The following is a 22780-nucleotide window of genomic DNA, read 5'->3' as shown; positions in this document are numbered from 1 at the left end:
TATTTTATGTGTAGTTGGACACTGTAGAAATGGTTTTAAAAGGATACTGGATAATTTCATTCATTTCTTCTGAGGTTGCAGAATTTGCATCCATTTTTTCAGCAGCTGTCACAACTGTTGCAAAAGCCTTTTGAATAGACAAGAAAATAAAAATGTCTACAGTTGCCAAACATCTTTTACTATACTTCTTTTAATGGCTGTTGATAGCTGGCACATATTCTTCATTATATCAAATTTAAGATTGTCAAAACTACACTGATGATCACTTTAAACCACTTATATATTAAAAGATAAAGTAATGGTTCCTGAATACTCGTTTCAGAGAACTAAGAGTATGCAGAGAAAAACAAGAAACGAAGCTAGTCAAAGGTAAAAGAACAAGAAAGCCCTGTTTCCTCTACTAATCTTACTCCAGGAAAATATCTATTTTTCTTGGAAGCAGCCAATTATGGATATTTTTTAATGGTGACAAGACATCTGTAAGGCCTTTAATAGAGTTAAGATCTTTGTAATACTATTCTGAAGACAGAAAGAATAGTTGTTTATTTTAAAGAAAAACAACAGTTGTTTATTGCCTTGCCAAGTATTCCTTGTACTTCCTGATTGCTAAATCTGTTGTGTAGTTACTTCAATTTTTTTTCTTTTAAGCAAGAAGAGAAATGCTAGTTAATAATATACTTTATTTTGTGAAATAACAGAACTGACCTAAATTGTTTAGTTTTTGCTTAATGCTAACTATTGGGTTAGATCACATACTTATTTTGACCTAGCATGAACACAGAATTGGCTTGGTTAAGGAATTCAGGATCAGAGGGCAGGGGATTGGGAATGGGGACTGTTGAACTACCACTTCCTAAGGAACTTTTAAAGTTTGAAGTGATTTATGCTTTCCAAATAAAAGACAAGGCATTAAACACAAGATAAATTCCAAAGCACTAAAAGTATAAAACTATTCTGAGAAAGTCATCATGGATGGTTAGAAAAATATCTAGCTTGTTCTTTTCCCTACAACCTACCTCTGACCAGTCCACGAGGTTGATGAGCCTGCTACACTCTAGGTGCAGTTTGTATGCTATGCAGATGTCTGGGGCGATATTCGGAATGCAGCCTTCTTCGCTTTTCAGTGCTTCATTCTAACAATTAACAGTAAACTAAGATGACTAACTTTTAGAAATTATTAGGAATAAAATCAGACATTAATGAAGCCCCCAACCTAAACTGAGTAAACCAGTAAATGGAATCTTGGTTTCCCTTATTTAGTGAGTCTATTCAATAGTTAGCTAGTTCTTGTTTAGGTTTATGTCTTGGTCATAACCCCTCTAGTTCTTAGTCACTAGAATATTCCCAGGATTAGAAGATAAGCATATTTTTCATTTCAATCCATAAATTACTAATTTCTCAGACCTGAATGCACTTAATGTAAAAAGTTTATGGAAATCTTTAGGAATACTTAATAAAATGGTACTTCCAACACTTATAATTAGCTGAATTCTAACAATTACTATACTGTATTAGTAAATACTAATACCACTTACCAGGGGTATAAATTTCTTTTAAAGAAAAGACTACGTTGTCAACACTGCAGATCTTAAGCCCTATAGAAACCATCAGTGTTTCTTCAACCTATTTGAAATCCATGGCTTTTACTGAGAAACACAAAGTCTTACATACACACCCTGCTCTGATATTATAATATCAGGGGTATATTATAATATATCCCACCCAAAGACAACTGAAATCATACCAGTTCTCTTCTGTGACCCACCAGCCAAGAAGAAGACAGATTTTGTAAGTTTTAATTTATGGTTTATATATTAAAATTAACTGATTTTTTGGTTAAGTATGAAATTATTCAGTGGTTTTCACCATCACTGAAAACCATTGACTTATATCGTCCTACTCAATATTCTTGCAATACTCTGCATGTTTGTGTGCCGTTTTGCAATGAGAAGCCAGTACACTGGAATGCTCTTCATAGGTCTTATGGAGTTGTTTCTTAAGTATTTATTGTGGCAAGATTTCTGGGTATTTAACTTACCACTCTTTCATGTATATACAGCTTATTGAATGTTTAAAGTGATCATTTTGCCCGGTCATAAGAAAGCTAGTTTCTAAAATTGTGAGCTGTCTTGAACTATTGTTTAAAGAGCTTCCAGGAGTTGATAACCGTGTCTGGACTTTAGCAAGGGCAGCTGAAGTGTGCTGCCCCAGGAGTTTTAGTGGCAGACTGCTGGTTATCCTCTACACTCAGCTCTGCAGATGCTCTCAGAATAGATCTTTCTTTGTTTTAAAATACAAGATGAAGTCCCAAAGTATTTCTCTTTCCCACTAGAAACAACCATTTCGGTCTTTCAGTAATTTATTAGGCCATATTGTTTAATCCCTGTCTGCTGTTATGTTTACAGGAAACATTTCTTTTATTTTCACAAGAGTGGTAACATTATACTCTCAAGTCTTTGTGCCTATGATCTGACTTTAGCATGTGAAGGGCAAAGATTACACATGGTCAAAAACTGGCAGCAACAGTTGACTACTAACTGGTATCTTTATGGGGTTAGAAATTTTTTTCTACAGTCTAAAGAATTTTTAAAAATATATGAGACGTGCAACCCTGAATTGCCGACTCTCTGCTCATTAAAACATAACTGCAAATTTAGTATATTTTTATGACAATGACGCCCAGAGTCTGAGCTAAACTATCAGAAAACTAAATGTTCATCTTACCTTGAGATAATAGTAAGGATTGTTGAGTGCAGTATGGAGGGCAATTCGCGGAGCAGCATTTAAATGCTCACGAAGGGCATGGGCAGCACTGAAGTACACCACCTCATGGAGAGGCTGTGTCTCAGGAGGCAGAAGGTATTCTCTGAAACAGCCAGTCAGGCATCCATGTTTAGATAAGCACAGGTTTATTTTCTTTATATATAATATATATATTTTTTCCTTTAAGCTCTGTTGGACTTCAATTTTCACTATAACATTTTTGTCAATCCTCTCTCTGTAGAGGACTGAACCATTTACTAAAAGCAAAATTAACAACCAAAAACAAACGAATGAAACAAACCCAAATATCAGCTCTAATACAGTTTCACTCAGAACTGCATCTCTTCCATATAATAGTTTTTAAAACTACCTCTAGACTCTTTATAAGAAGCTGTATATTTCAGTTCTGAGTTAAACCTTTAGGAACAAATGTATATATACTACATTTCTGCTTAGAAATCTTTAAGATAGCATTTCTTAAAGTAAATGAGAAAACAGATATCTACATTTTCTAGCACAGCAAACATTTAACCTTTGGCAATATTAAACACAGGCCTGGAATTAAGAGTTCAGGAAATTCTTCTTGGATCACAGAAAATTTTTAGTTGATATCTTTCATGGAAATGACACCTCAAAAGTTGTGGGGTTTTTTTGTTTTGTTTTGGTTTTTTTTGAGACGGAGTTTCACTCTTGTCACCCAGACTGGAGTGCAGTGGTGCAATCTCGGCTCACTGCAACCTCTGCCTCCCAGGTTCAAGTGAGTCTCCTGACTCAGCCCTCAGCCTCCTGAGAGGCTGGGATTACAGGTGCCCACCATCACGCCCGGCTAATTTTTGTATTTTTAATAGAGATGAGGTTTCACCATGTTGGCCAGGCTGGTCTTGAACTCTTGACCTCAGGTGATCCATCAGCCTTGGCCTCCCAAAGTGCTGGGATTACAGGTGTGAGCCACCGCGCCCGGCCCAAAAGTTTTTTATATATTGGAATTACTTATTACGTTAGAAGGCAGAAAAGACTAAATCTTAGTTTCAGAGTATTGAAAAACAAATCATTAATAAAATTTCACTTATAAAAAATCTGCCATAATTTGGGATTTTTTTCACCTATGAGCTAGATGATAAAACAATTTTAATAAATTCGGAACTAAAAAATACGGCATTAAAAATTTGCTTTGCATGTATAATGAGCCCATCAGGTGGTCTGTGCCATGACAGTGATACTATACTGGATGCCTGGAGGGTGGCAAATTGGAGGGGAGAAGCTTTGGCACACATAACCCATAGACAGAGTAATGTCACTAACTGGATTAAAGTATATAGTTAACTCACATGACTTCATAAAGAAGATTTCTGGGGCTTAGTCCAGTCCTGAGCCTAAAGTATTTTGGCCACATGACAGCTTGTGTCAGCTCCTTTTCCTACCAGTACAAGCAGAGCAAAGCAGCTACCTCAGCCCAGTCACTGGGGACATTATTCCCCTTCTTCCAAGTATCCTTTCTCTTCTTCTGGAGAGGATACCACTCCCTAGAAATCCCCTACACTTGCTTTGTCCCGATGTGGCCAGGAGCTCTGAAGAAGAGAGGAAGTGGAAAGGGTATTCAACATGGACATCACTCTTCAACATCTTCCTTTCCTCCCCCATCTCAAGAGCTAATGACCCCTTGCTCATTCTAATTCTAGGTGCTGCTCCTTCTCCAGAATCAACTGGAACAAAACTTACTTGCAAAGAGTGTATGATTTTGACTTGATCCTCACTAAGGAACAGTATTCTATACCTCAGATACTGTTAACATCTTAATTACTCAAGGTTAAGTTAACTTAGCTGTAGCTTCAGGAAATAGTTTCTGTGATGGCTGGCTACCAATTTGTAATTTCTGACCATAAACTCTTCCTACACTAACCTCAGGCAGTTATTTCCCAATCATTATACATGGCTGTCATTAAAAGATCTTGTTGCAGTCCCTGCTATGTAATAAGGATTGGATATCTAACAAGGCAATCAGATAGAGTCAACTTCAGAAACTCAAACTATCGCCTCACATTTTAACATTTTTACATGTGATATATAGAAATTCAGGCATTTCCCAAGGCAAAAGACCTCTCTAGATATCCTCAAAGAACCATCAGAGCAAAAATAAAATATCTGCCTTAATTTTGTTTCCACTGGCTACATTAGTTGAACAACAACAGTAACAAAATACATTATACATTAGAATTTTTATCTGACTGCAGACTTGGAGATTGGCATAGAAATATACTTCTGTGACTTATTTATGTGAGAAGAAGTAAGCAATGAGTCTGGCACTAAAGCACTGCATTATGCTCATTTTGGATTCAGACCAGACAAATGATAGGCCTTCCCTGAAAGAGGTGGTTCTGAAGGAACTGGAGGAATTAGTATCAACAAGGGCTACAAAGTTGAAGCTTGCTATTGGCAAAAACAGTAACTTAGAAAGTGGCAATTTATTCTCAGCTCTCAAGATCTGGCAACTTATTCTTGCCTGCCAGTATTTTTGCCAAGAGCTGCTCATGGTATACTGTGAACTCTGCCTCCTGAAGTCTCCTGCTTATATTTGTCTTTAAAGGACATCCTTTCTCCATAACTCCAAGCTGTGCCCAGACATCTGTGGTGTGGCTGTTGAGGGCAGTGTAGAGAAATGGAGAGGGCCTTTTGGCAGATGTCAGGAGAATGAGACTGTGTGACCTTGCATGAGTCACAGCCCCTCTCTGGCCTTTAGCTGCCACAGGGCTGACTCTTCAGGTCTCTTTTAGCTTTAACATGCTACAATTCTAATCTCTTCCCTCCTGGGACAATCTTGGTAAAGACACTAAATCCTAGTATGGAAGATTTTGTGATTTTACAACAAAACACATTTAATTATACTGAGCATTATTTCAACAACTGCTCAGAAAGGTAAAAAGTCAGACATATTAGGTGAAGGATCATGACAGGGAAATGGCTGATGTGATTTCAGAGCCTACAATTTGGAATTTGTAAGAACTCTGGAACCTGACATTTGGCCTAAAATTGGCAAATCACATTGCAAAATTATTTTTAGTGACTACCATGTTCACTGCCTGGTAAAAGGGAAGAGTCAAGAGTTTGGGGCTAGACTCTACAAGAACAGGAAAGCCCAGTAGGGCAAGGTTAACTCTGTGGGTTCTAAAATGTAATTTTTGACTAGTATTTGGCCAATATTGCAGTTCATCACTTTTTTTTTTTTTTCTCGAGATGGAGTCTTGCTCTGTTGCCTAGGCTGGAGTGCAGTGGTGCGATCTCAGCTCACTGCAACCTCTGCCTCCCGGGTTCAAGCCATTCTCCTCCCTCAGCCTCCCAAGTAGCTAGGATTACAGGTGTGCGCCACCATGCCCAGCTATTTTTTGTATTTTTAGTAGAGTCGGGGTTTCACCATGACGGTCAGGTTGGTCTCAAACTCCTGTCCTCAAGTGATCTGCCCACCTTGGCCTCCCAAGATGCTGGGATTACAGGCGTGAGCCAATGCGCCCGGCCTTGGTTGATCGTTTTGGACCTTTTCATGGCATTAGCAATTTCTCCCCAATGACTAGGAACAATGACTCTGTCCCCACATTATTCTGGAAAACTAAGCTTTTCACTTTCAGAAAAGACATGTAATTTGTCAGAAAAGCACTCTTTCTCTTTAATAATTGTGCTGCTATTTTCTCAGTACTTTATGCAGTGCCTAGCCTGCTGTTGGGTTTAAACTGCCATTAAAAATTACAATAAACAGGGCCGAGCGCGGTGGCTCACGCCTGTAATCCCAGCACTTTGGGAAGCCAAGGTGGGTGGATCACGAGGTCAGGAGTTCAGGATCAGCCTGACCAACATGGTGAAACCCCGTCTCTACTAAAAATACAAAAATTAGCCAGGCCTGTTGGCACATGCCTGTAATCCCAGCTACTCGGGAGGCTGAGGCAGGAAAATCCCTTGAACCCGGGAGGCGGAGGTTGCAGTCAGCCAAGATCACGCCACTGCACTCCAGCCTGGGCGACAGAGTGAGACTCTGTCTCAAAAAAAAAAAAAAAAATTACAATAAACAATGATAACAGGTTCTCCGCCCCCCCCCCCCCCCCACTTTTTAGGTATTAAATCGTTTTCTTTTGCACACTTCTCATTTTTTTCTGTAGCATGCCCAACTTCCACCAAACTTAGGTGGGTGATTTTACACGGCTACATAAAGCTGACTTTTGGGAAATCCATGAATCAGAACGATCTGGGTTTCCTAAAAAGGAAACATCTTAAAATACAGGCTGGATTGGTAGACTTCTAAATTTACCCAGCACATGTCTCAACATAAATTTAGTGCTGATAATGAGGTGCACTGGCATTGTTTAGAATTAAATGTTCTTTCTTCAGGATAAAATAGAGCAGCATGGCTAGTCTGCTCTACTTTCTGGGCTTGGCTCAGATCCAGCATTTACTCCTAGCAAAGATAAAGTGTAATACAAATACTTTATTATTAGAAAGAGAAACATTCACTTTCTATCTCATCTCTCCCCACCTGACCTAATGAAGTAGATCAAATTTAAGCCTATATTCTTGAACTGAGATTAAAAGAATGAACTAAGTCATTTGATTAGACATCTTGATAATGATGGAAAAAGAATAAAAATTACAATTCTTTTTTTTTTTTTTTTGAGACGGAGTCTTGCACCGTTGCCCAGGCTGGAGTGCAGTGGCACGATCTTGGCTCACTGCAAGCTCCGCCTCCTGGGTTCATGCCATTCTCCTGCCTCAGCCTCCCGAGTAGCTGGGACTACAGGCGCCCACCACCACACCCAGCTAATTTTTTGTACTTTCAGTAGAGACAGGGTTTCACCTTGTTAGCCAGGATGGTCTCGATCTCCTGACCTCGTGATCCGCCAGCCTTGGCCTCCCAAAGTGCTGGGATTACAGGCGTGAGCCACCACGCCCGGCCTAAAAATTACAACTCTAAGCTAGATGGAGAGACCTGAAAAGCATAAAGCCTAACCTAGGAGAAAAATGTTCTGGATTGGCTATAGACAGCTATGACACCAGTGTTATTTGGAAAAACAGCATGATTTTTAGCTCTTAAGAGCTAAATTTAGACTTACCTCACTAGACAGTCAATGAAGTTCACAACATTTTCTCTGAGTACTTCAAATTTGGTTTGCTTCTTACTTCTTCTTAACTCCTTCATTTCCAATAAGGACTATAGATAAAAGAACATAGCTTTTCTGGTGATCCTCAGACAGAAAACCCCTCAGAGGGAGCTCTGTTGGTAACCCCTCAGAGGGAGGCATCTGTTCTATAGAAGCACCTGATGCCCTTTCCATAAGACAGGATGTACAGAGAAAGATCAAAATGGGTTTTGTTTATTCTTTTTATTTTTAAGGTCTGGCAAGAATCTCGCCTCAAAGGTGTTTTGCTTTATAATATACAAGCAAATTTTTAGGGAAAGAGGAAAAGGGCAGTTCACTTTACTACTAAATTACATGGCAGAGTGCTCACTATTCAGTCCATTAAGTCATTTAAGAAAAGGACTTAACAGGATAAAGAAAAAAATCTTGCCTTTTTGCCATACTAACAGAATAGATTCCATGTGTTTTATTTTACTTAGATTGAAATTTTACTCTACATTTATCATAATTTGGTATCACAGTACAAAGAAGGTTCTTCATTTCGACAATCAAGATCCTAAAGTTAGAACTATCTGAAAAAGAATATATTGGATATACTGTGGCTCAATTTCTGCTCTATACTTGAATATGCATTTTAAAAAATCAAGAAAAGTAACTAAAACTAATTAGTTAGGCTCTTTTAAATCTCTTAGTTTGATCAAACAGAAAAATACATCAGATAAATAATCAGATTTGTGCAGCCATGTTCCCATTTTCTCTTATTGCTAGCGAATTCTCTTTCTCTTGCTGAGCCCACAGGAATGGTTTCCACCTATGTTAGCTAGTAGGTTCCAGAATGTGTATATGTAGAGTAATGATGGCAATGGGACTAACAGGATGTTCAACTTAGAAGTGAGTTAAAAGTCTGCTTTGTTCCTGGTTGTGGTTTAAAAATGAAAACAAAAACATCCAGGCAGAGCTAATCTAGAGCACAAACTGAAAAAAGTGTCACAGGATGCAGCTGGAAGGGAGGAGAGTAACCTGACCTTCTGAAGATGATAGAGGTCTGTCTTCTGAAGCCCCTTTGGCTGTGACCCAGAAGCATCTTCTTCCTCTTCGGTTTCTGCTTTTAATACAAAACCAGTACACATCAATGAGGGTAAATCCAAGTCAAGGGAACAAACATTTCTACTACTCCAAAGTAAAAGTTTCACCTATATATATTTTTTTAATGTGGCAAGGGATCAAGATTCCATCTGATAAATGATTTCTTACAGAAGCTGAAGGCCAATAATATATAACTTGTGCTGTAGTGATGTCTTCAAAAAATCAGCTACTGAATTTTAAAAGTGTAACCACAATGAAAACAAAACAAAATACAACCTAACAAAACTCCCTCAAACCAACAGCAAAAAGTCTCAAAAAAAAAAAATTTTTTTTTTTTCAGATGGAGTCTTGCTCTGTTGCCCAGGCTGGAATGCAGTGGCGCCATCTTGGCTCACTGCAACCTCCTCCTCCCAGTTCAAGTGCTTCTCCTGCCTCAGCCTCCGGAGTAGCTGGGATTACAGGTGCCGGCCACCATGTCTGGCTAATTTTTGTATTTTTAGTAGAGAAGGGGTTTCGCCACGTTGGCCAGGCTGGTCTCGAACTGCTGACCTCAGGTGATCCACCCGCCTTGGCCTCCCAAAGTGCTGGGATTACAAGCACGAGCCACCACGCCCAGCCAGTCTCAAATATTTTTGATGTTATACATAGCTTTTTAAAAAAAATAATAAAAACTTAAAACTGTTTTCCTTTGATTATGTCAAGATTGTAAACAACAAAATTTGAGTATGAAGAGGGTAGTGTGTAAAAGTTTTGAAATAATCCACTAAAACATAAAGTGCATCATGGTTCTTTAGCAAAGGGAAAGAAAACCATAACTGCTTAAATGTACAGCTGTGCTCCTTCTAGAGAGCATAATGCTCTCATATTCTTCTTCAAGGGCAGGTTGGGTTTTGTGAACCCCACACACATGGTTTGTTTGGCCTAAAACTATGACAGGAGGATGCAGCTGGAGAATATGCACTGGCTTAAAGAATAAACTGCTTTTTAGCTACAGCTAATTTCTGGTTCAAAAAAGACATAGCTAAAGGTTAAAATGTCTACTAGATTCTTTGTCCCATGTCATTAACATGTAGTTTGCTACATGTTAATAAACCTAATATGCCTTTGAAATATATCTAATATGGGCTGAATGAAGTGCCTCATTCCTATAATCCCAGCATTTTGGGAGGCCATGGTGTGAGGATCACTTGAGACAAGGAGTTCGAGACCAGGCTGGGAAACATAGTGAGACACTGTCTCTATTTAAAAAAAAAAAAAAAAAAAAAAAATTAGGCTGATGAGGGGGCTTATGCCTATAATCTCAACACTTTGGGAGGCTGAGGCAGGCAGATTGCTTGAACCCAAGAGTTCGAGACCAGCCTGAGCAACATGGAAAAACCCCATCCCTACAAAAATACAAAAAAATTAGCCAAGTGTGGTGGGACGTGCCTGTAGTCCCAGCTACTTGGGAGGCTAAGATGGGAGGATCACTTGAGCCTGGGAGGTATAGGCTGCAGTGAGCCTATCATGCTACTGCACTCCAGCCTGGACAACAGTGGGAGACTCTGTCTCCAAAAAAAAAAAAAAAAATTCAGCTGGATGTTGTGGCCCTTTTCTGTAGTCCTAGCTACTCAGGAGGTGGAGGCAGGAGGATTACTTGAGCCCAGGAGGTCTGAGGGAACTGTGGGCTATGACTGCACAACTGCACTTAAGCCTGGACAACATAGCAAGATCCTGTCTCAAAAAAAATCTGATATGACACTCTGTCCTACTTAACTCTTCCCAACTGTAATTTTAAACCCAAACTGTAATATGTAATAAATGTTACGGAACACAGATAGCATATAGCCAAATATTTCTACTCATCCAACGTGGGGAGTTTTAGTTTCAGTTTATTATTAATAATGAGTCACTTTTGAAAATCAGGAAATAACAGACATTTCTTCAAGACAGTGGTTGTGCTTTAATTTGTAAAATTCTTTATTCTTTAGGCTACTAATCATCTTAATCTTCGACCTTCCCATTTCAAAAGCTGCATTCCTTTATTTAGCTCTAGCATATCACAGAATTTGTTTACTAGCTCATATTATATGAACTCTAATTAAAAATGTATCTAGATTACCTCTAGTTAATGGTGCCCAGCAAAAAAAGAAGAAAAAATTATATGTGCAGTTTATTTTTACAGCAATCTCCATAAGTCCCATTTTGTAAAAGACTGAAATTTACACAGTATTTACCTTCTATTTTTCTAAGCCTTTTACCCTATTTATGTACTTAAGGGTGGCCCCTTGCTGATCCAGTGATCACTACTAGGGCGTATTTATATCGTGAATTAGCGACAGAAAAACAATGAACTAGTGGTTAAGAGAGATGGGCTCTGGTCTGAGTGCTACCACTAGCTAGCTGTGTGATCTCAAACAAGCTGCCGTCTTCTCCTAGACTTTAGTTTCTGGTTATATAGCTGAACTCAATGATCTTAATGATACCAACATCCAGCCCTTAAAAGTTTTTGTGTTCTGAAGAGTGGTTGAGCTCATGCTGCAGTGGCAAGAGCAATGCCCACACATAACCTGAAAGAAAATCCCTTAGTGCCTGCTGATGACTTCCTCACTCTGGCCGCTCAGGCCACTCTAGTCAGGCAAACATTCTCTTTCATCTTCCATGACTGAGCACTCATCAGGTGCCTCACATTGTAGCTATGGAGAGATATGGGAAGATTTTTGCAAAAGCAGTTTCCTAAAGCCAAAAGATTTTTAAGACAAAGAAGCACTTGCCAAACATAAAAAAGGATTAAAACAGACATTTTAAATAAGATATTTTCAACATGTCATGTCCAATTCTATGTGATTATATATGAAAAAACTACCTGTTCCCCCAAAACTCCATTAAAAAATTGCCCTAAATTTGGGAAAAGTAAAAGGTACACACCAATATATTTTATTGTTGTTATTGTTCTACTAAAAGAATACCATACTTTGGTGCTAGAAACAGAGCAAGAGAAGAGCCCATGAAAAGCTAGTATTTAGGGAACAGAACATGGCTACCTATATACAATCAGACACCCTAAGCATTCAGGATATATAAATGATCATGTGGAGGTCAAGCAAAAGAGAGAAACTGTAACCCTCCAACAGTGAAGAGTGCCAGGCTGCTTCAGTTAATTTAGGACTGAAAGATTCCAGCTTTTGTAAATCCGATTAAAGTAAGCCTCATGCAGATTTTGGTAATCAACATACCAATGAGCCTCACTGCTGTGAAAGCAGTTCATAGCTATTAATTTTTCAAGCTTACAGATGATTTATGCAGTGCTTTGGAAATCTATAAAGAACTTGATGAAATGCTTAAGAAAAAACCTCTAAAAAGAGTTCTTAATTATGACACCCTGCTACTCTTTCCAATCTTTTTGATTTCTTTTTGTTGACTTTTTAAAGACTAATCCCCCAAGCTGTCGATCTGGAGAACGATTTTCTTTTTCTGCCCATTTGATGCTCTCCATTGTTTAAACCAAATCTAGAAGAGAAACATTTGGCCTATTTGTGATTGTTAAAATGTGATACTATGAGGCTTGGCATACTGACTGATCATGAACTACTTTCTCTCTTTATCTCTAAGCACATCAGAAGGTGGGGTTTTCCATGCCATTTTAGTTAAATGACTGTCATGGCCAATAGAATTGGAAAGATATTACACTCTTACCATCGAGGCTCTGAAACTGGGCCAGGAACTCCTCTATTCTCTTAGCTGTGCTGCCAAGGTGGTTTTCACAATAAGACTTAAAAACCTTGAAACATTTCTCAAGTATGGTCATCAGTTCATCCTTTGCCAACATCCTAGAACAGAGTCAGTGACAGGAAATGTAATATAACTAGAAAATTAACACTTAAAAAACATTTTATTTAATATACATATTAAATGTTTCCGCTCAGAAGATAAAAGAAATTCTTCATTAGTAGCTACCAACATTTTTTGGAGAGATTTTCCTCCATATATGTGACATTCAGAAGAATTCTTGAAGGGTTCTCATGATAAAGTTTAGCTTAGAAAATTTACAAAGGTCTGGATTCATAGTGTGGCTCTAACATGATGTTTGTAATAAAGAATAAGGTTATTATACATCTCTGATCCTTGGTTCGTTGTCTGTAAAATGGAAATAATAACTTGCTTATTTCACAGGTTAGATGGAGACTTAAAAATTAAATGAGAAGCAGCAGTGGAAGACTCTAGCACAGTGCTTACCACACAGTAGGCATTTAATGATAGTTTTCCTTTCTTTTGATCTAAACGTACATATGAAATAAGAAATGTCTACAGAAGATATGACGTGCTAAATGTAAACTTGTTTGAAAGAACCAAAATAGTACACTCATTTCTCTAATTATCACCATTTAAACTATGCTTTACATCTCCTATGGGCTTTATAAACATCAGTCAGTAAACCCACTGAACTTTAAATGAAGTAGGCAGATCTAATTGTTATTTATAGCACAGGCAGAGTGGTTGAGTAGCTCATTCACAGATATAGAAGAAATCTTCGTTAGAAATGGAGAGAAAATACAGATATTCTAAAGTTACGATCTTGTTCTTGGAGTTTACAGGATTTCTCCACTAAGATCATACTCAGTAATGGCATCAAAAGGAATCAGACCAATATTAGGAATTTTTAAGCAGTGGCATTACACAAATATTCAAATTATTCTCAGCAAATGCATCTAAGTCATTAAAACTATGATGATTAAAAGTTCTAATATTTCCAGGCACGGTGGCTCACACCTGTAATCCCAGCACTTTGGGAGGCCGAGGCGGGTGGATCACGAGGTCAGGAGATCGAGACCATCCTGGCTACCACGGTGAAACCTCGTCTCTACTAAAATTATAAAAAATTAGCCGGGCGTAGTGGCGGGCGCCTGTAGTCCCAGCTACTCGGGAGGCTGAGGCAGGAGAATCACTGGAACCGGGGAGTCGGAGGTTGCAGCGAGCTGAGATCACGCCACTGTACTCCAGCCTGGGCAACAGAGTGAGACTCAGTCTCAAAAAAAAAAAAAAAGTTCTAATATTAACCATGAAGTAACAGACAAATCCAGAATGTGGGCATTTTGTAATACAACTAATTCACTTATATTTGACATCTTTCATAATAAAAAAATGAGGAGAAATACTAATACTGCTAACTTGGGAGAAAGAAACAAAGCTAAGTAGACTATGATTACTGAGAAATTGAACTGGTTACTTGAACTAAAATTTAAACCCCAACAACAACAACAAAAAGTAGACAACCAGTAAATATGGCAATTGTTAAGGGTAGACCAAATAGTAAATTTCCACAGAGTTTTTTTAAAAGTATAAAACTTTATCTTCCTCTTTCTACAATAATTATCGAAGATATAATCTTTATCTGTGAAAGGCAGCTAACTGGTCAAGGAAAAATAAGCCAAGACATTTCATACTTGATTACAGTTGAGATTTAAAATTTGTGGCTTTCTATTGCCCAGATAGAGTTATGAGAAGAAAGTTAACTCAAAGTCAGATACACTTGAACAATCTGTTAAACCTGACCTTTAGGCCTATTCAAGTAGACAAGATTAGCATTTCCGGTGTCCAAGAAATCACCGGCACTGACTTGCTTGGAGGGGAAAGACGGGTGAGGTACTGCTGGCAGAAGATCTAACCCAAGTTAGCAGCATGTGAAGGATTAGCTTCCCAGGATAGGGGCAGCAACAGCTCTTGTCCACTTTGAGCTCCAAATAACTGAATATCAAGGAAGGCCAAACCTAGCCTATTATCCAGGAGACCAAAAAAGAGGGCATTATTTCATATAACTTTGGAAGCAAACTTCATTAGTCATAACTCTTAATGTGTCACTTGGAGAAGGTACTCAGATGTAAACTGCCAGGGATTCAAATAGTTATTAGTCCTCTTATTCTTTTTTTTTTTTTTCTTTGAGACGCAGTTTTGCTCTTGTTGCTCAGGCTAGGGTGCAATGGCGTGATCTCGGCTCACTGCAACCTCTGCCTCCCAGGTCCAAGCGATTCTCCTGCCTCAACCTCCCGAGTAGCTGTGATTACAGGCATGCACCACCATGCCCGACTAATTTTGTATTTTTAGTAGAGGCAGGGTTTCACCATATTGGTCAGGCTAGTCTCGAACTCCTGACCTCAGGTGATCCGCCCACCTCGGCTTCCCAAAGTGCTGGGATTATAGGCGTGAGCCACTGCACCCAGTCTAGTCCTCTTACTCTTAGCCAAAGATTATGTTTTGCTCCCAGAGCAGAAAGATCTTACACTTTCTCAAGTATTCTCTTGTTTAATGTAAAATGACAAGACTTGAGATAAGGCTGATTAGAAATAATAACTTAACCAACCCCAATAAAGTCATTATTTAAAATTTTTTTTCCAGTAAAATTATACACACACAGAATCAATGCTGCCTGCTATCATCACTATTATTCAGCATCATTCTGGAGTCTAGATGCTACAATAAATTAAGAAGAAGAAATGGTATAAATGTTAAGAAGGAGGATGAAATTAATCATTTCATATGATGTGACTGTAAAGTTAGAAAATCTAAGAACTGCAAATAAAAGAGAGTGTGAAAGAGCTGGGCGTGGTGGCTCATGCCTGTAATCCCAGCAGTTTGGGAGGCCGATGGGAAGACCACTTGAGCCCAGATGTTTGAGACCAGCCTGGGCAACAAAGTGAGACCCTCATTCCTACAAAAAATAGAAAAAATTAGCTCAGCCTGGTGGCGCACACTTGTAGTCCCAGCTACTGAGGCTGAAGTATGAAGACTGCTTGAGCCTGGGAGGTCAAGGCTGCAGTGAGCCGTGATCATGCCATTGCACTCCAGCATGGGTAACAGAGACTCTCTCTCAAAAAAAAAAAAAAAATGACAGAGAGTGTAAAAAAGTAAGTGAATAAAAGATATATATGCATGCATATATACATATCCATATAATGTAATCAATATCTTATATTAAACTACATAATGAAAAAAAGGCCCATGTTCAAAATGGTAACAAAACCTACTAAATACACAGCAATACACATTATAATATATGTGTATGACCTATATTAAAAAAGCCCTGAATAAATGAATAGACATTTTAACACTCACTATTGTAAAGATACAAATCTTTCCAAATTAATCAATATTCTTAACAGTTTGAAACAAAATTACAGAGGTTAAATTTTATTTTTATTTTTATTTGAGATGGAGTTTGGCTCTTGTTGCCCAGGCTGGAGTGCAATGGTGCAATCTCGGCTCACCGCAACCTCTGCCTCCTGGGTTCAGGCGATTCTCCTGTCTCAGCCTCCTGAGTAGCTGGAATTACAGGCGTGCACCGCCACGCCGGCTAATTTTGTATTTTTAGTAGAGACAGGGTTTCTCCATGCTGGTCAGGCTGGTCTCGAACTCCTAACCTCAGGTGATCTGCCCGCCTCGGCCTCTCAAAGTGCTGGGATTACAGGTGTGAGCCATGGCGCCTGGCCGTAAATTTTAAAAACTAATAAAATTATTCTGAAATGTATCTGGAATAATTGTTCTAAAAAACAGGAACAATGTGTGTACACTTGAGTGTGTATGGTAGGGCTGTAAATACATTAAACAGTGTTAAGCTACGATGATTAAAATTGATGGTACTTGGGAATAGACAGGTCAACAGAAGAGAATGAGTTCAGAAAGAGATCTAGGTGTACATGGGTGTTTGTTATGTCACAGGGATAGCATTTCAAATCAGTGAGGGAAAAGACACTGGGTATCAGAATTAACTATTTTAAAAAAACAGGTCACTATCTCACCTTATACACAAAAATGCATTTCAGATAGAATAAAAATGTAAGTACGGTCTGGGAGCAGGGAAAAAGAACTAGCTCATCAACCATAAAATACTAGAAGAAAACCAAGAAAGATATTTAAGCCTGATAATATCCAGCAGCAGCAAAAGTGTAGGGAAATACACACTGGTACATGGTTGGTGTGAGTGTACACTGTACAACAATGTTTATATTTTAGACTCAATATGTTTACATCTACCTTTGTTTTGTGGAAATAGTTATACAAATACACAGACTTACCACTGCTCATGATTATTGTTTGTAATAGTGAAGAATTAGAAACAATCTAAATATGTATCAAAAAAGGGTCTGATTAAATAAAAAGCACTTTAAAAACATGATATTATATAGTGATGAGAAACAATGAGGTAGGGCAATATGTAATACTAATGATGACAGCTAACATTTATACCCACATGTGTATCAAGTGTCATTTGATACGATACAATGTAAATACTATTATTATTCCCATGTTAGAGATGAGAAAACAAAGGCACAGAGAACTTAAGTAAACTTGTCCAGAATCCAATAGCTGGTAATTGGCAAAGCTGGGGTTTGAACCTAGACAGTTCAGCTTGACATCCATGCTCTTACTGAGCATGCTATATTGCATCTCAAAACATGGCATCTGTGGTAGAATATTAGGCACAAACCAAAATAACCACCACAACAAAAACAAAACAAACACAAAAAAACAAAAAATGCAAGTGTGGAACACCATATATAGTATTATTTAATATACATTTGTGTGTGGAAAAATATCTGAAGTGCAAATAGCTAACAGTGGATGACTGGTTTTCGAGGTTATATAATACAAGGGGTAATATCAGAAAAATACTTATTTTTTCACTTAGATTATTAGAATGACTATAGCAAGCACTTTTTTTTTGGTTTGGTTTGGTTTGGTTTGGTTTGGTTTGGTTTTTGAGGCAGAGTCTTGCTCTGTTGCCAGGCTGGAGTGCAGTGAGGCAGTCTCTGCTCACTACAACCTCTGCCTCCTGGGTTCAGGCAATTCTCGTCCTTTAGCCTCCAGAGTAGCTGGGACTACAGGCGCATGCCACCATGCCTGGCTAATTTTTTGTATTTTTAGTAGAGAGGCGGTTTTACCATATTGGCCAGGCTGGTCTTGAACTCCTGGCCTCAAGTGATCTGCCTGCCTCGGCCTCCCAAAGTGCTGGGATTACAGGCATGAGCCACTGCGGCCGTCAAAGCACTTTGGATAAACCAAACCTAACTGAAGAAGATCACTTGAAAACAACTACAAAATATTTAGCTTATTCCAAAAAAGTGTGTTTATATATAGCACCTCAAATAAAAAATTAAGGATTGAGTCTAGCTATCAGACAAGCATTTTTCAAACTGGGTTTCAACTCCTTTGTCAGTCATGAACCAGTCATTCCAGAGATATTTATTGAATGCACACTACATACTAGTCACTGTTGTGGGCATTTGAGGTTGAGGCATATTGAGTCACTGTTGAGGCATATTGAATCAAAAATCACTGTCCTCACGGAACTTACATTCTAGTGGGAGAGCTGGGAGAAGCACAGACACGCATTATCTATCTATATCATATATACGATATATGCGTTAAAAATTGATAAATGTTATGGAAAAATACTGAACAGAATAAGCGGAGAGCCATGGGAGGAGGAAGCTTTCAATTTTTAAATGGTTAGGGCCTCACTGAAAAGATGACATTTGATCAAGTACATAAAGGAGGAAAGGAAGTTAGCCATACAAATATCCAGAAGAGCTTTTCCTGGCAGACAGAACAATGGGTGCAAAGGTTCCATAGTGGGCATATCTGGAATATTCAAGAAAACAAGGAGGCCAAGATGTCTGAAATGGAGAGATAAAATGAGCAGTAATCAGAGAGAGGCCATGTGGGGAGAGGAGGGGGGCGGTCACATAGTGTCACTGTATACGGCTTTTACTCTGAGTGAAATGGGGAGTTAACGGAGGGTTTTGAGCAAAGGAGTAACATTATCTGAAATATTTTAAAAGGACTATTCTGACTGCTACTTTGAGAAGAACCTGTAGGGGAGCAGAAAAACCAGAAAGGAGGCTACTGCAATAATCCAGGTGAGCAACGACGATGACTTGGACTATGATGGTACAAGCGAACGAAGGTGGCAAGAAGAGGTCTGATTCTGGATAAATTATGAAGGCAGAGCCCAGGCTTTTGGTTTGAAAAATCAGAATGATAAAGAGACAGTAGGAAAATGATAGATTTCAGGGGAAGATCAGGAGTTCAGTTTTGGGTAGGTTAACTTTGAGGTGTGTATTGGATATCTAAGTGGAGGTATTAAATAGGACATAAATGGACATAACAGCCTGGCACTCAGGAGAGAGGTATAGGCTTACGATTAAGCCCTGGGGCACTGTAATGTTAAGATGTCAGAGAGAAGAGAAAGCACTAAAGGAGAATGTGAAGGAGCATATACTGAGGTAGGAGAAAAACCAAGAAAGTCCTAGAAATCCATTAAGAAGGGAGTGATGAACTGTAGTCAAATGCTGATAACAGGTTAATGCTAGATTTAGGAACATGGAGGTCACTGGTGACTTTGATCAAACTAGTTGTGATCTGGAGCACAAGCCTAATTGTAATCAGTTAAAGAGAATGGGAGAAGAATTAGAGACAGTGAGACAATGCTTTCCAATTTTGGTACATTCCAACTAACATTTTGTTTTAAAATAAAGAGAATAAAATTGTAAAGAAAATAGCAGAACTAAAAAGTTTGAAAGCCACCATGTGAGATTAAAGAGAAATAAAAAAAAATGTCTAAGATAGGTCACATTAATGCCACAGAAGAGCGATTTATCTTTATCCAACTTAATTAAGAAATAATTACTTCACAATTGGCAGAGCACGGTAGCTCACGCCTGTAATCCCAGCACTTTGGGAGGCCGAGGCGGGCGGATCACGAGGTCAGGAGATCGAGACCATCCTGGCTAACACAGTGAAACCCCATCTCTACTAAAAATAGAAAAAATTAGCCGGGCTTGGTGGCAGGCGCCTGTAGTCCCAGCTACTCAGGAGGCTAAGGCAGGAGAATGGCGTGAACCTGGGAGGTGGAGCGTGCAGTGAGCTGAGATCATGCCACTGCACTCCAGCCTGGGCAACAGAGCAAGACTCTGCCTCAAAAAAAAAAAAAAAAAAAGAAAAGAAAAGAAAAAATTATTTCACTATCAGGTAAATGGTCCAAAAAATGCCTGTGATACCTAATGTATTAAAAGCTTTATAGGTAATCTGTCACAGGAGTTGAGAAAAACAATAAAGGCTTTATAGACTGTCATTTTTTAAAAAAGTTTTCTTAACTAAGAAAGAGAATCATTAAGCAATCATTAAAAAGAATCATCCTGCAGGGCAATGGAGTATTCTGCTTCATCATACAGAAAGCCAATAATTTCTGGTTAAGTACTAATTATATAAATGTCTGATTATAAGAACTGGCTACAAGGAAAAACTGGCCAATCCATGGCTAATGAAAACATCTTTTGCCTGACGAGTTTTCAAATTCTAAACAAACATTACCATTACCAGCTAGTTTTGAAAAATACTCAGAACTCAAACTTGCAAATGTATGTATATCAATGAAGGCTGGAAGTTAAGGAAACAAAACAAAACAAAAAAGCATGTAAAAATAATAAAAAGCATGTAAAAAAATTAAGAAGCATGTAAAAATAAGAAATTGTCTTATTCAAAGACTAACACAACAAAGCAATTATGTAGGATGATAACAATGAAACAGAAACCAAAAGTATGTGTATCGCCTCCTAAGCCTTGATATTTCATATTAGGTGCTCCTTCCTAGAGAAGCTGCCAACCCCACAAATGGAGGTTAACTGTCTAGTCTACTGGTTCCTCAGCACCCTAGCCCTGACCCATCACAGCTCTTACTACTCTGTATTGTAGCTCTCTACTGTTCACGTCAATGATTTGACCAAAATTCTGTATAGGTAAGGACCAGGGTTATCTTTGTCATCTGATCAGTGGTTTCAAAAATGAAGCATTTAAAAAACCCTTTTTTTTTTTAATGGATGGGCAAAGCAATAACCATGCAATAATTAATAATTTCCTAACCTAATGCCTTAGTGAAGAATACTTTTTCTAAAGGGAACAGTTCTCAAACTGGTTCATCCTGGGAAGCACCTGGAAGTCATGATGCCCTTTGTGGGATGCCATGCTTTTTTGTGGAATACATCAAAAAGAATAAATTTAATTCATCACATGGTTAGAAGCAACTTGAGTAAGTTCAAATATACACATACTTTATTGATGCAATTTTTTTTTTTTGGATGGAGTCTCGCTTTGTCACCCAGCCTAGAGTGCACTGGCACAATCTCAACTCACTGCAACCTCCACCTCCCAGGTTCAAGTGATTCTCCCACCTCAGTCTCCAGAGTAGCTGGAATTATAGGCACACGCCACCACGCCAGGCTAATTTTTGTATTTTTAGTAGAGACGGGGTTTCGCCATGTTAGCCAGGCTGGCTAACTCCTGCAACCTCCACCTCCCGAGTTCAAGCAATTCTCCTGCCTCAGCCTCCCTCGTAGCTGGGACTATAGGCATGTGCCACCACGCCCGGCTAATTTTTGTATTTTTAGTAGAGACAGGGTTCCACTATGTTGGCCAGGCTGGTCTCCTGAACTCAGGTGATCCTCCTGCCTCAGCCTCCCAAAGTGCTGGGATTATAGGCGTGAGCCACCATGCCTGGCCGATTGATGTAATTTTTAAAAGTACAGTCAGCCATCTGTATCTGTGGGTCCCACATTGGTGGATTCAATCAACCTTGGATTGAAAATATTTTGGGGGGTAGGAGAAGAGACCGTATAGAACATGTACAGACTTTTTTCTTGTCATTATTTTCTAAACAATACAATGTAACAACTATTTACATAGCATTTATATTGTATTAAGTATTATAAGTAAAGTAGACATGATTTAAAATATATGGGAGGATGTGCACAGCTTATATGCAAACACTATATACCATTTCATATATGGAACTTACGGTGTCCTCTTAAAACCAATCCCCCACAGACAGTGATGGATGACTGTATAACCCTGAGTTCACAAGAAAGAAAGAAAAGAGCTGTCAAAATTTGATGAGTTATTTCTGAGTTTTTAAAATTAATGTTTCTTAGTTATCTGTTCATTTTGCTAACAGAAAAGTGACAGTAGGCAGTAAATGTTTAATAAAGAAAAACAAAATACAAATTCAGATCTTTTTTTCTGTTTACTGTGATAAAAACCATTAGCTCACTATTAGCGGAATACCTCAGTCCAGTTTTCAGGCCAATTTGAGATCAACTGCCTACAGCCATTCAGCTTCTCCACAAATAAAGACTTCCTTTGATGGCTTCATTGTTTTCCTCAAAAGTTTCCCCCTCCTCGCTTTTTTTTTTTTTTAACCTCTCCCTTTATTTTCTGGAAGTATTTGTCAAAGTATAGTTCCTGGGTCATCTGTCTGAATGTGCCAGAGTGCTTGTTAAATGCAAATTCCTGCTGAAACACCATACCAGCGTTCCCAACAGAAGCTCTGGGGAAAGAGCTGAAATGATTAATATCTCAGCTAATTCTCTGACCTCCTGATCAGCCCGCCTCCCAAAGTGCTGGGATTACAGGCGTGAGCCACCTCGCTAGGCCATATCTCAGCTAATTCTTATGCACATTGAAGCCTGGAAACCATTACACAAAACACAGTGACTCTCAATATCTTTTGTTTCAAAGAGAGCTTTAACAATTCTGTCCCAAGCCTGATTTCATCATCTGTAAGCCTACAGATAATTGTGAAGGCCCTAATATGATGCAAATTCAGGATTGGCAATTCCTTTTCTAAAATAAAGAAATTATATTATTTTATTTATTTCTATTTTTTTATTTTTCATTTTATTTTTATTTTTTATTTATTTATCTTTTTTGAGACGGAGTTTCGCTCTGTCGCCCAGGCTGGAGTGCAGTGGTGCGATCTCGGCTCACTGCAAGCTCCGCCTCCT

The 22780-nt window shown here is 38.6% G+C and overlaps 1 protein-coding gene across 20 annotated transcripts in view; it reads right to left on the bottom strand.

The window, feature by feature from the left end:
• Nucleotides 1-22780, bottom strand: part of ORC3 (origin recognition complex subunit 3) — a 75999-nt gene that overhangs the window by 1562 nt on the left and 51657 nt on the right. For 9 of the 20 annotated variants that reach the window (XM_001156658.7, XM_054686825.2, XM_054686826.2 and 6 more), the window contains 6 exons: nt 12645-12778; nt 8909-8985; nt 7857-7954; nt 2725-2866; nt 1017-1133; nt 48-127 (listed from right to left, as the gene is read on the bottom strand). In XM_001156658.7, coding sequence (XP_001156658.2) covers nt 48-127; nt 1017-1133; nt 2725-2866; nt 7857-7954; nt 8909-8985; nt 12645-12778 — 648 coding nt within the window. Of the gene's footprint in view, nt 1-47; nt 128-1016; nt 1134-2724; nt 2867-4091; nt 4332-7856; nt 7955-8908; nt 8989-12644; nt 12779-22780 lie in introns of those variants that run through there. The other 11 variants (XM_009451622.5, XM_009451621.5, XM_009451626.5 and 8 more) reach the window with 3 other exon arrangements.

Source organism: Pan troglodytes, chromosome 5, assembly GCF_028858775.2.
Source record: "Pan troglodytes isolate AG18354 chromosome 5, NHGRI_mPanTro3-v2.0_pri, whole genome shotgun sequence".
In the NCBI taxonomy this organism is placed as follows: domain Eukaryota; kingdom Metazoa; phylum Chordata; class Mammalia; order Primates; family Hominidae; genus Pan; species Pan troglodytes.
The sequence above is the reverse complement of the archived record's forward strand: the minus strand, read 5'-3'. Positions and strand labels throughout refer to the sequence as shown.